Consider the following 13,415-nt stretch of genomic DNA (forward strand, 5'->3'; position numbering starts at 1 on the left):
CATTGGTGGAGTAGATTAAGATGTCATCCAGGTAGACGAACACATGGCGACCCAACAAGTCCCGAAGAACATCATTCACCAGGGCCTGGAACACAGCAGGAGCATTGGTGAGGCCAAATGGCATGACCAGGTATTCGAAGTGTCCGAGAGAAGTGTTGAAGGCGGTCTTCCATTCATCGCCCTCGCGGATACGGACCAGGTGGTAAGCGTTGCGGAGATCCAACTTGGTGAAGATGGTGGCCTCGTGAAGTGGGTGGAACGCGGAGTCCATCAGGGGCAGAGGAAACTTGTTCCTCACCGTGATGTTGTTCAGCTCCCTGTAGTCGATGCACGGGCGTAGGGAGCCATCTTTCTTCTGAACGAAGAAGAATCCCGCACCGACGGGAGAGGAAGAAGGGCGAATTAGTCCGTTAGCCAGGCAGTCACGGATGTATTTCTCCATCGCCTCCCTCTCTGGTCTGGAGACGTTGTATAGGCGACTTGAGGGAAGTGACGAACCAGGGAGGAGCTCGATGGCGCAGTCGTAGGGTCGATGAGGCGGCAAAGACTGAGCTTGTGTCTTGGAGAACACTGTGCCCAGGTCATGGTAAGGAGAGGGGACCCTCTCCAGGGAGGGTTTGGGAGTCTGTGGTAGAGCTGGCACTCCCTCTGCTGGTGGTGGGGCGGAACGCAAGCAGGACAGATGGCACTTCGGATCCCATGCTTGCACTTGGTTAGAACTCCAGTTGATCGTGGGGTTGTGTTTCTGGAGCCAGGGTAATCCCAAGATGAGTTGGTCATTAGGGGACTGGATGACGCGGAACTGGATCATCTCCCGATGGTTCCCAGAAATGATCAGTTGTAAGGGAATGGTGATGTGCGTCATGCGGCAGAAGGTCCTTCCATCCAGCGACCGCGCGTTCTCAGGGTGGGGTAGAGGGAGGGTGGGGATGTTCAGTTCAGACACCAAAACTTCGTCAATGAGATTGGCGTCCGCTCCAGAATCCACCAACGCGTTAATCCGGGTCGTTCTGTCGGGCAGAATTAAGAGAGTCGTGAGCGTGGGACGATGGTTGTCTCTGTCAGACCCCTCATGTCTGTCGACAGCTCTCACCTCCACTGGTCTCCTGGTCTTGAAGGAGCACCGAGCCTGGGTGTGACCCGGCCTCCCACAGTAGAAGCACGAACCAGTGGTTCTGCGGCGTGCTCGTTCCTCGGTAGAGATCCTTGTACCGGCCCGGGACAGGTCCATGGGTTCGGATCCCTCAGACTGCTGCTCCTCCAGTTGAGGACTTGGCCCCTGCCTGGGGTAATGGTTGCCAGGAAGGATCGGTCTCTCCGACCGACGTTGTCTGGCACGGTTGTCCAGGCGGATCATGGTGCGCACGAGCTGGTCGAACTGGGTGATGGGGTCCAGTCGCGCCAACTCGTCCTGGAGCGTCTCACTCAGGCTGGCCAGGAAGAGATTTGCCAACGCCGCATCGTTCCAGCTAGTAGCCGCCGCAAGGGTGCGGAAGTCGATGGAATGGTCTGCCGCGGTCTTCCGTCCTTGGCGCAGAGCAATCAGTCTCTGGGATGGCTCCTGGTCGCTGGATGCTTGTTGGAAGACCTTCCGAATCTCATCGGCGAAGACTGGGTAAAGAGGAGGGAATGAATCCCCGGACCACACCGCCGTAGCCCAGTCCAACGCCCTCCCCTTGAGTAGCCCCATCACATAGCCAATCCGACGGTCGTCGCTGTTGTAGGTCTGGGGCTGTTGCCTGAACACGAAGTCGCATTGTAGAAGGAAAGCCTTGCACCTCTCAGGTTCTCCACCAAACCTCTCCGGAGGGGGTTGTTGGGGCTCTCGGAATTGGCAGGTTCCCGTGGGGTTGAGCACTGGGGATGTGGGTGGGTGGGAAGGCTCCTCCCGTGGTTGTGGTAGGACCGCGACGGCGAGCCTCCTCATCTCCGCACACAGTTCACGAATCTCCAGGTGAAGTTCGGAGATTCCTTGTGAATGCTGCCGGACGATGGCTCCTTGTTCCTGGAGGGCGTGGAACATAGCAGTAGAGTCAGCAGGGTCCATTTTGGCGAAATTGTTCTGAGACGGGTGCGTGGGGGTTGGACCCAAAATGCACGACTCAGAAACAATAGTTAAATAAAGTCCCGTTAGGGCTTTATTCGGGACGAGTCCCAGGAGCGTAGTAAACACAAGCAAAGTCCATACACGAAGATCCAGCCAAACAAATATAAAACAAACAAAAAGCACGGTGCCGAGGGAAGAGGCAATCTCGTAGTCGGTAGACGTGCAGGGAGGTCCGGTAGCAGGAGAGCTGTCAGCGGGGCAGATGAACAGGCGGACGGCAGGCAGAGGCGTAGTCGTGGGCGAAGCGGGAGTCGAAACCATGAAACAATCAGCGGGGCAAAAGTACAAAAACGTTAGGCAAGGACGTAGTCAAAAAACAAACGATGGTCACAAAACAGAAATCAATAAACTATGGTCGGTAAACAGGCTTGGATCGTAACGTGTAATCAAAACAGTAAATGCTCAAGAGTTGCGTGGAAAACAGAGGCAGACAATTTCGCGAAGAACAGTTGCGCGACTGGGCTATAAATGCGGGTGTAGACAGGTGTAGACAATTAGTTAGAGCGTAGCAAGGAAATGGAAAACAGGTGCGATGGATGACAAGTTTAACAAGGAGATTAGTAATCGTTAGTAATAAACCTATCCTGCCCTAGCATTAGTAAATTAGTAAATGACATGCACGAGAAACGTAAGGTAACATGAACACATGATTAGTCTTGTTAGTTTCTACCCAATCCTGATCTAGCGTTAGTCGTTTTAGTAAATAGACAAATGGAAATAATTAGGGAGTGAATGACAGAAGGAGCGAGAGAGAAAAGGCGGAACGCAAGGTTTGCGGAAAGACATGTAAAAGTGTTTGCATAAACAACGACCAGTTAACGTAACAATAAACATAAATCAAAACATAATACAAAACGAAACTAAGACGATAACCATTCAACATAACAAGGTAATATAATCGTAACGAAACATAACTAGACATGACGAGAAAATAAATTGTAACAAGAAATAAACTAAACAACATGACGAACCTAGACTAACATAATACATGATAAGACACTACGTGACTAAGACAACATGAATAAACATAAAACATGGCGAGACAGACCTGAAACGTGACAGCAAAACAGTCTCACGAAACTGAAATGAAAGTTTCAGAAATGAAACTTAAATGAAAGTTTCAGAAATTAAACTTAAATGAAAGTTTCAGAAATTAAACTTAAATTAAAGTTTCAGTTTCAAAGGCCAGAAGGCAATTGATTCCTGTAAACATTGATGGAAAACTGAAAATGACCAGAGCAGCTGTAAGGCAGAATCCAAACAGCAACAGAGAACAACCCCTCAAATGTCCACTCTCTTGACACCCTGAACTATCGGTGTGAATAGCCCTCCTAGTCAAGGAAGGCCTGCATTTAATGTGCTTAAAACAAAAAGAGGGGGACCTTGGCCCCAGAGGGGCACAGTTGGAAGCTGGAAACTGGGAGAGACAGCGCTGACTTAGCTGAATTGGCAATCTACTTATTAAAGTTCCCTTACATTGTGTACAATATCAAAAGATATTGTCTCCTCTATGGGAACGAAACATGAACATTCTAAGCACAAGCTCAGTTTTTTGTATACCTCTAAGGAAATAGTTTATTTCTGGTTCTAACAATGGAGGTGATACTTGTAGACAAATAATTGCTAAATACAGTCAGTTTGTTGAACATGTTTCTTGAACCTGCACCTTCAAGAAACGTGTTCCACGCAGCAAATTCAAATCGCACTGCATTGGTTTCTACTCAAAGCTGGAATTGCTTCTAAAAATGCAGATTCAACAACCATTATTTATCTTTATATATACATCTTTAATATTGTACAGTCTTGGTGTCTCGGTGGCGCAGCCTGTAGAGCACTGACTGCATGCTCATTGCGAGCCGCGACGTCGGCGGTTCGGGTCCGGCCGTCTGACTATTTGTCACATGTCTTTCCCTCTCTCTCGCCCCCATTCATCCTGTCTCTATATACTGTCCAATAAAGCTGAAAAAGGCCTAAAAAAATATCTTAAAAAAAATATATATATATATTGTACAGTCTTTGTGTGAAATCATATTCCCAGCAATTGTTGGGATTTATGTTACCCTACATCATTCAGCTCCTTGTTTTATTCTTTAAAAATACTTGTTGATCTGGGTGTGGCTGGCTGCGGCACTGATACTTCGTACGTCATTAGGTGATGTGACAAGGACGGAATATTACTTGAAACAGGTCCTACAGTACATGAATAAAGACAATAGAGGCTGAAACATTGTACCGTATGGAAGAATTTTTGGCCACGATATGCTTCCATAGACCAGTCGCCTATAAACAATGTCACCAACCTCTGTGTGTAATAGTAGAGCTAAAAGGTGTATCATGACTCAGAATGAACATTACTTATTAGTATAGTAGTATAGTATATGATATATCTGTGCCTGAAAAAGTTGCCAATTACTGTAGCCTACTGTAATGACATAACTAATTAAATATACCTTAAAGTGCACGATTGAAGCTAGTCAGTTATTGCTTTGTAGCTGACTACAATCAATGTTTGGCAATTTGGATAACTAATCACATCTGAAGGAACTGATAATAAGTCTATTACAGCCTACTCCTGAAGAAATGTCTAATTAACAACACAAATTGTTTAAAAGTTTTTTACAAAAAACTAAAAAGATGAAATAAAACTTTCAGTTAGAAAACAAGGGGGGGGGGGGAGTAGCATAAATGTATGGATGTGCTGCTAAACATGATATAGGCCTAATTGTGATGTTGCATGCACAATACCCCTTGGACAACTCGATTGGGACGATGAAATGAAACACCGGCTTCGCTGGGTGGGTAAGAAAGGAAAGAAGCAGAAGAATGACACTTTGTGGTTCCCACACAACAGCTATTGTTTTGGAGTTATCAGCTATCAACTGGGAACATGATTTCACAGAAAATAGTGTTCAATGTTAAAAATATATATCTGAATTAAATGTATACCCCCTGTCATTTGGTAACAATGTAGTTTTTGAGTAATTACCAATGCAATTGATATGCTAGTGAACTGAAAGGCTATAGCATTGCATGCCCATACCACACTGGAAAAACAGCAACAACTGCTGGGAACATGATTTCACAGAAAATACTGTACAATATCACAGATATAGGTCTATAGATTAAATGTATGTCCCCTTTTATTTGGTAACAATTTATAGATTTGGAGTTATCAGCTATGCAAATCAGCTGAAGCCAGACCGGAAGTTCTGGCTTCATGGAGCTCACGTATACTATCACGTTACTGCAGTTCATCAATGTGTTCGGAAGCAGTCTGAATCACGTCACAATCAGGAAATCTGATGATGGCGCAGAACAGTTATGTGCCTTATGAGCAAGCTAACAAACTCCTGTTACCGTACATACTTTCTGCTTCTTTGGTGTTTCTTGGTGGCTTTGAGATTTCAAATACCGAAGCATGACGCCACCTCCTGTTCTGTCCTGTGGAATAGATGATGATCCCAGTATTCACCCTGTTGATACATTAATTTCGTATTGCATTTTTTTCTACAGTCTATGATTCTTACCCGCGAAGGTCCTGAAATCAACAATTGCAAACCATTATGTTAAATCTTTCACTTGAGGTCCGCCCAGTCTGGTTTGACTAGTTACAAGCCTGTTCAGTTAAACCAAACCCTACCACTGAATCTTTTACTATTTTTACTCATCAAAGCTGAAAGCCCACATTGAGTCATATAATGCAAAAATATAAAATTTATAAAAATAAAATAAAATGTATTGCATGACATTCAGAAGTAATGCGTTTCCCAACGTTTGTCTTTCAGCCCTATCTGGGGCAGTTCATGCCTGGGAGAGCAGACAAACCCTTCCCTCTGTGGAATGAATGGGGATAAGCGATCTACACAAGGAGGGAAAACGAATGTCTTTTCAAGAATTATCAGCCAAATTCAACTTAACATGCATATGTCTTAAAAATATTCAGAACTAAGATGTTTTATATATGCAAGTCAGAATCAAGCATATATTGGCACAACCTTTTCTTTATAGGAGAAAATTCTTCTTAAGTACTTTTTCTTAGGTGTCTGTGGGAGGGTGAATCAAATTTCTAAATTCAAGTTGCCATGTGTATTGACATTTATTGAAAATTGGAAAGTCAATTAATAAATAAAAAAATAGGTATGACTTTATGAAGAACAGTACAAGACCATATTGGTCATATGATGCCATATTAATTGCATATTGTCCATTCACTCATTGTGAAGCAGAACAGCATTATACTGACACAGTTGACAACCGCTCCTTGCAGGGGAATTTTGAAATTATCATGATTCCACCACCAACATTTTCAACTCAAAAGAATTAGGACATTTTCCTTGGTCTTCATGATGAAATGGCAAATGTCCTTAAAATAGGAACCAGTAGGAGTGCTAAGTGAACAGACATTTTCTTACAGTTAAAGGTCTCCTTAACTCAGCACAAAATGTACAGGGATCTGATGTAAAGCAATTTGCTCAATCAGTTCCTCATGTCACTTCAGAATGACACAGGGCTCTGGAATACAACATTAATCTGGAGCCATTGTGTGTGGGATGTTACTTTTAACATGTCCTTAAACTCTTCCAATGGGACTAGCCAATTCTATCAGGTCAATAAATTATCTTGTGTAACACCGTCTTCATAGCATGTAAATAATAGTTATACAAAAGGCAGGGACACACACATTGGTTTGGAATTTTTATTCACTGGGTTAAGGGATGCATTTAAATATGCTGTATGTTCAGCTATTTAGACAGAGTGGAATGCATCGTATTGACTGTATCTATGCCGTGATATACAATTCTTATAAATGACATGTCTCCCAAGATACTGTATACGTGATTAACATGACTTATTGATTACTGAAGTACTTCTACTAACAAGCAAACAAAAATAAAACTATGAAGAATGCACTCAGTAGAGTGCAGACCTCCACCAAGGCACAACAATCTTCCCTCACATAAATTTGCACTGAACCAGTCTTGGCAATCCAGTAATTACATTTAAGGACACATTTGGCCTAATGGTGGCGGTAGGGAAAAGGCCATGGTGTGACCAAAATTAGCCGGTATCTTTCCTCCCGGGAAAATTATCATGCAAAGCCCGTTGACCATCTGGCCATTACTTTTTGAAATGTGTCAATCACACTTGAAAAATTTGCCCGGATAAGAAAAGATCTGGAAGAAACATCATGGAGTCACCAAAATCAATAAGTACTTCCTCTTGGGAATGTGAATGTAGACAGCAGATTTCATGGCAATCCAGCCGTTACTTACAGATATGTCTATGTCTTCACATAGCCTTGGTGGAGGTGAAAATAAAATAATTATCCTAATCAATTTGCTGCACATAACTTAAAAAACAAAAAACAACAACTTGGAGTATGCATGTACTGTAAAAAAAAGTCTTGATTCATAGAAATTATTTGCATAAATGTAAAATGAAGACCAATGTTCATTTTCAATTTTCGGCTATTTCAGTGATGTGTTTGGAAACGGATCCTCTAAATGTGAAGCCCAAGCAGAAAGTGGCGTTCCCATTGCCGTAGGGTACTGAGCATGAATTCTAAGCTGGAATCTGGAAGAACTTATTTTGAAGACCTTGGAGAATAACATTCCCATCCCAAAGCCGACCATCAGAAGTCGGGTAATGAAAACAAAAACATACATATAGGGTTAAACATACCACATAGCACTGTAAGTGCAATAATAAAAGTGTGCAAAACATGCGTTTAAAATGTCCCATATTGTGGAAAATTACATTTCCGTAGCGATGTCCTTTATAAAGAAGTTTAAGGTGCGATTAAAACACTGAAAGTATCAAAAGACAGTCCCCAAATAACTCCAGAAAATGCATTTAAACGAGCTGTTTGGACTTCCGTGAAGTTGTGACCTCACAACAATATGCTCATTTGCTTCATGGTCCACATTGTAGCCGTTACAAAGCCAAGCGTTCAGCTCATCTTAGCCAATCAGAACAGATGTTTATTGCTTTCAATTAGCCTTAATGACACAGTCACTAAAACGGATGGTTCTCATCTTTTTTTTTTCTTAAAACCACACAAATGTCTTCTTATGGATATCCGGACGCCACTTCATCCTTCTTTTTGACGCAGGGAGCTTCTTTGCGAGACTCTCCACTTTGCTCTTGTGTACAATCTTGTCCTGTCCATTTCCATTGTTCAGGAAAACATGTAAATTGTTCTCTTCCTATGGGGCATGTCAGTTTGGTCCAGTAACTTTAACTGAGGAATTCAACAGTTGACATTGGCAACTTTGTTTTGGTTTACTTTACCAAAAATTAAAATCATAGTAATTCATGGACTGTCATCACCAAGTACTAGATGAATCCATGATGCAGATCAATGTTATTTTCCCATTTTATGCTATTTCGGTAATGTTGTAGGCCACAGGCCCTCTAAACGTGAAGCCCAAGTAGAAAGTAACATTCTCATTGCCATAGGGTACTGAAGCTGAAGTCAAAGCTGGAATCTGGAACTTCTTCTTCTGAGGACCCTGGAGAAACACATTCCCATCCTCTGTCCAGCCATGAACAGGCTTCAACAGTGTTTTAATCTCTGGCATTTTCCACACCTCCCCGCTTAGCCACTTCATCCTCTTTTCTGACACAGGGAGCTTCTTCGTGAGACTCTCCACTTTGCTCTTGTGTACAATCTTGTCCCGTCCATTTCCATTACTCAGGAAAAAGTGAGTGTAAATTCTTCTCTTCCTTTGGGGAATTTTTTTTATTTTGGTCATGTAACTCCTACGGAGGCATGCAACAGCTGACATGACAATTTTGTATTTGTTTTCTTTATCATCATCATTGTCTTCTGGCCAGAACAGCAAGGTGAGCAAGAAAAGAGCACTAGATAAGCATTTGCTCTTCTCATTTGGGAACTGCTGGCAGAGATTCTGAAGATACTGAATTGGAGCAAGCTTCAGTGACTGAGTTGAAAGGCAACCTAAAGCAATCTGAGATGCAATGTAGTTCACAAGATCCATTTGGTCCAGCCTTGCATTCAGTGGTTTGGAAGGATACAAGGATATTATTTCCTCCAGCACTTGGATTTGTCCCTTGTCTGTTTGGTCATGCAGAAGGGAGAAGATTGTCGTTATATTGCCCCCTCCAAGACGGTATATCTGCATACGCTTCATGAAAGGAGTCAAGCTCATTGGATTTAAATTTCCTTGCTGCTGAACTGTGCTGGGAGAAACACTGCTGAAATATTTTCCATATGCAGCAGATGTATTTACCAACCAGATCTTTGGATTGTGTATCTCAGAGGTCACAACAATGTCTTCCTCCTCTATATTCACATCAGTCTGAAAGTAACACAAGTCTTCAGAGATCCATTCCAAGGCACTGTGCATGGACATCTGAAGGCTTTTCAGTTTCATGTGGAAGCTTTCCCAAGGAGTCTTAACAGCTTCAGGGATGTATTCTGTAACCAGGTACTTCAGACACTCAGAGTTGCCACCAGCTTTGCTTGAAAACAAATGCAGTGAAAAAATTTACTTCACCAGGTTGCATCCAGTGTCCACTTCATTAAAAAAGCCTGAATTGCTCATGACATCAGAAACGGAGATGGATGCCTTCTGACAGTCCTTGAAGCAGTCTATGGCTTTGAGTGCTTTTTCAATAGCATTTGCCATGTTTTGTGGTGTCTTTGTCTTTTTTTCAATCTCTTGACATTTGGTATTGAACCATCTCCTATACACCTGGCCTTTAGTGTTCAGGATGTAGGAGTTTTGGGGCATCTTTTTTGCAGCGATTTCTGCCCATTGTTCTGCCTCTTCAAACTTTTCATGGTAGTAGTTGAGTCGGGCAAGCTGCTGAGCAAAGAAAGCATCTTTGTTGAATCGTGTGTATGCTTGTTTTAGAAGCTCGATTGCCTTGTCTGGGCATTCGTCTCTCATCACATGTTCAATGAGAGGAGAGAATAAACTGTCTGATTCGTCACCTTTAATGATTCTGCTGCGTCTCATGAACAAAGCTCTGAGAAACTTTCCATACTCCTCTTTTCCAAACCTGTTCTCATAAAGCACATTGTCACATAGAAGATCCATTGCAATTCTGCTTTGCTTCTGCTGGCTACTTGACAACTGCTGGAGAATCTTCTTTGCCACCAGTGGATGAATGATACGGATTGAATTAATATGCGTCTTGTCATCTCTCAAGTGTATGAAGATAAGTTTAGCTTGCTCAGTTAAAGATCTTTCAAAGGTGTGTTGCCGGAATCTGTCCATTGTGAAGGTCATTCTCATCAAGGCCTCACAATGAGACTGGGAGATGAAGGAGTTCTGCACATAGGCATTAAGCAAAGCCACATATCGAATGAGCGTTGTGACAACAGATTTGTGGTCAATGTCTTGCAACAGATGTTCCACAAAGTCTTCTATGTACTTTGGGTCAAATTCTTCACTCATCAGGACAAATGTCAAGATGAACTCTGGCTGATACTGTTGTTCGAGCTTCTCTCTTTTCCCGGAGAACTGCCTCTTCTCCTCTGGTGACAATTTGTGGGTCACAGCGACATTCTGGAGAGGCGACTCTTTGCATTTTTTCTCTGGATTGTGTGAACGCCTGCAGCTCAGAAGAATGAAGCAGGGTGTCCCTTGTGCAATTCTCTTGGTGTAGACGGCGGTCACCAATTCATTCCGAAGGTCATCCAAGTAGTCATTATCACAGTCTTCCACCAGTAAGAGTACTGGGAGGCATTTTTGTGGGGGTTCTTTTTCTTCATATTCGCGGAGCTGAACTGCATGCTCGGACACAGTTACTGCCAAGTATGATGGCTTCACAACTGCACATCGTAGGTCTTTTCTGTTGTTCCAAAGTACCTGTCGTGCAACTGTGCTCCCACCACTGCCCGGATGGTGGTATATATTGATGCTGCTCACAGGTACTTGGTCTGCACCTCTTTTCTGAATGTCGCTGAGAAGTTTTGAAATTTCCATGTAGGCATCCCTCTGAATGATTTCATCAAGAAACTTCTTCTCTGCAAGCCAGAAATTCAGCCACTTCACTTTACCGCCATGGTAAAATTGCCTTTCCAAGTTTTCTTTTTCTGCCTCAATGAAGTCGGCTCTGGTGTTGTCACACTGATCAACACTCAGGATCTCTAAGGAGTACATCCTTTCCTCCTCTTTAGTTTCAAGGAGGCACTCTCCTTTTGTGAAAACTGACAAATGTTTGGTCGCTCGAGTCGTCAGAGGCTGAATGCGTTGCAGAGTAGCATTCACATGGCTCATTTTCATCCCCACAACGCTGGAACGGTTAACCATTTCGGAACTACAGTATGCTTCGGCAAAGCCTTGCCACTTCTGAAAGTTTTTTTCACATTCTGCAATGCATATGATGTCTTCGTGACCTTCCATGTCAGCGTAAAACTCAGAGAAAGTGTGCAACTGAGGCTTCTCTACAGGGGAAGTGAGAAGAAAGATCACCAAGAAGGAGCCCTTCGGCAAGATCTGTTTGCATATTAGCGATACAGATTCCTTCAGCAGTGTCATTTTGGTTTTGATCCAGGTCATTTCATCACAGGGGATTTCATTTCCACGGTAATCATTTCGTCCATTGCAAAATATCCAGCTTGTCTGTTCAAACAAGTGTAGGTGCCTCTCAAATTCTCTGATGCTCATGTCACTTGGAATTTTGTAATTATTCATGAAATGCAGATTTGCTGCATGCTGCTGAAGGTATTTGCCACAGAATCCAGACACTTTAGAATCTGGATCAAAGTCAAAAACACAGAAAATCTTCATGTTCAATAAAAAGTCAATGTTTCTTAAATGGTCCTGCTGAAATTTATTTGTAATGAGAATGTGCCACTTTTCCTTTTCAATGTGCTTTTTCCCGCTGGTCACAAGCATTGTGAGTTTCCTGCCCAGGTCTTCACAGAAATCTGGTGCATTGAGAAATTGTGACTTCTCAGCCTCTTCCCTCTGATCATCTCTATCTTTTATACGTTGGTAGAAGTCATAAACATTTTGATCAATAACTGGCTCTGTTTTGGATCCTACTCTGCGATAGATTGCCTCCTTTTCTAGTTCAACCTTGTTCGATTTTTCCTTGAAGTTTGGCAGGTGGACCGAGTACACTTTGTTCTTCACTATGTTCACTGTGGGGACGATGTCAACCTCCACAATGTAATGTTTTTCTGTGCTGTTCATGTCTATAACCTCGATAAACTGTGGTGGGCGTATACACTGTCGCACATGTTCGCTGTCAGAAGTAAAACACCGTTCTATATAGTCTAACGCATCAACGAAGATATCTTTCTCTGTTACAGGAATGCCAATTATTTCACCATGTGTATAGTCTGTGTCATCCCTACTGTCCATCACACCAAAGTGTATTGTACCATTTGTTCGAATATTCATGCATCCAGCACCAAATTTGAGAACCTCCTTGGCAAATTTTGCTTGTAGCCTTGTCCTGTCCAATTTAGTAGCATTTGCCAGCGATTTGTATTCATGGCAAGGTGTGATAAGATCGATGACACCACATTCTGGCAGTAGAACATTATTCTTGACATATGTGAAGTCAATGCCTTCTTTGCCAAAAGGCCTTGGTTTACAGTCTTTCTTAGTGGACAAGAACGATTGGTCCTTTTGTGTCTGTGTCTCTGGATGGGACTGATTTGTGCCAGCACCAGTGGTCACATCACCTGTGCCTTGCTGCTCATTTTGACTTCCAGTTCCTCTGAGCCTAGTTGCTTGAGTTTTTTTGGCCTTTGAAGTTTGTGGCCTTGAAAAGATTCAACAAGCTCATTTCTTTTTCTGACTATTAGGAGAGCAGGGCCAGACTTCATGCCAGTCTCTGTTTTCAGATTGTCCTCGGTCACCTCCTTGAGGATTTTGCCATCAACTTCCTCTTCTTCCAGCTTCTGAACATACTGCTCCTTCACTCCTATTGACCTTAACCAGGAGCTCACGTCCGATTCCGTCCATTCTTCAAGCGGTTTTTTACCCAATTCAGCTGAGGAAGGAAGATACAACAGGACATCAAATACAGAAAATGTGCAGATGATCTTCTATCCCAATGCAGGTGATCTTAAGAACACTTTACTAGTTGTAGGGATGAGAAGGTGAGGAATAGCATGTTTTATTTGAAAATGTATAGTGCAAGAACATACAAGATGTTACTATGCAAACATACGAGAACCTAATATGGTGCTGTAGACTAATATGGTCAATCAACAGGACCAAAATATGTAAAGTTAATATATTCTAAAATATAGAATTGATGAGTCAAATTGAAATTGCTTGCAAAATAAAAAAATGAGGACAACAAATTACATGGTATA

The 13,415-nt window shown here is 42.7% G+C and overlaps 1 protein-coding gene across 1 annotated transcript; it reads right to left on the reverse strand.

Moving 5' to 3' along the window:
• Positions 1–6,815: 6,815 nt before the first annotated feature.
• Positions 6,816–11,099, reverse strand: LOC133115050 (sterile alpha motif domain-containing protein 9-like). Its single transcript, XM_061224761.1, has one exon. It carries the CDS (start codon positions 11,062–11,064, stop codon positions 9,619–9,621), a length of 1,446 nt encoding a protein of 481 aa, XP_061080745.1. The 5' UTR covers positions 11,065–11,099; the 3' UTR covers positions 6,816–9,618.
• Positions 11,100–13,415: the final 2,316 nt, after the last annotated feature.

The sequence above is a fragment of the Conger conger genome, chromosome 16, assembly GCF_963514075.1.
Source record: "Conger conger chromosome 16, fConCon1.1, whole genome shotgun sequence".
NCBI classification, from domain to species: Eukaryota; Metazoa; Chordata; class Actinopteri; order Anguilliformes; family Congridae; genus Conger; species Conger conger.

Bases quoted from the DNA above. Each gene is read 5' to 3' on its own strand.
- LOC133115050 (XM_061224761.1), bottom strand. From the start codon at position 11,064: ATGGAAATTTCAAAACTTCTCAGCGACATTCAGAAAAGAGGTGCAGAC.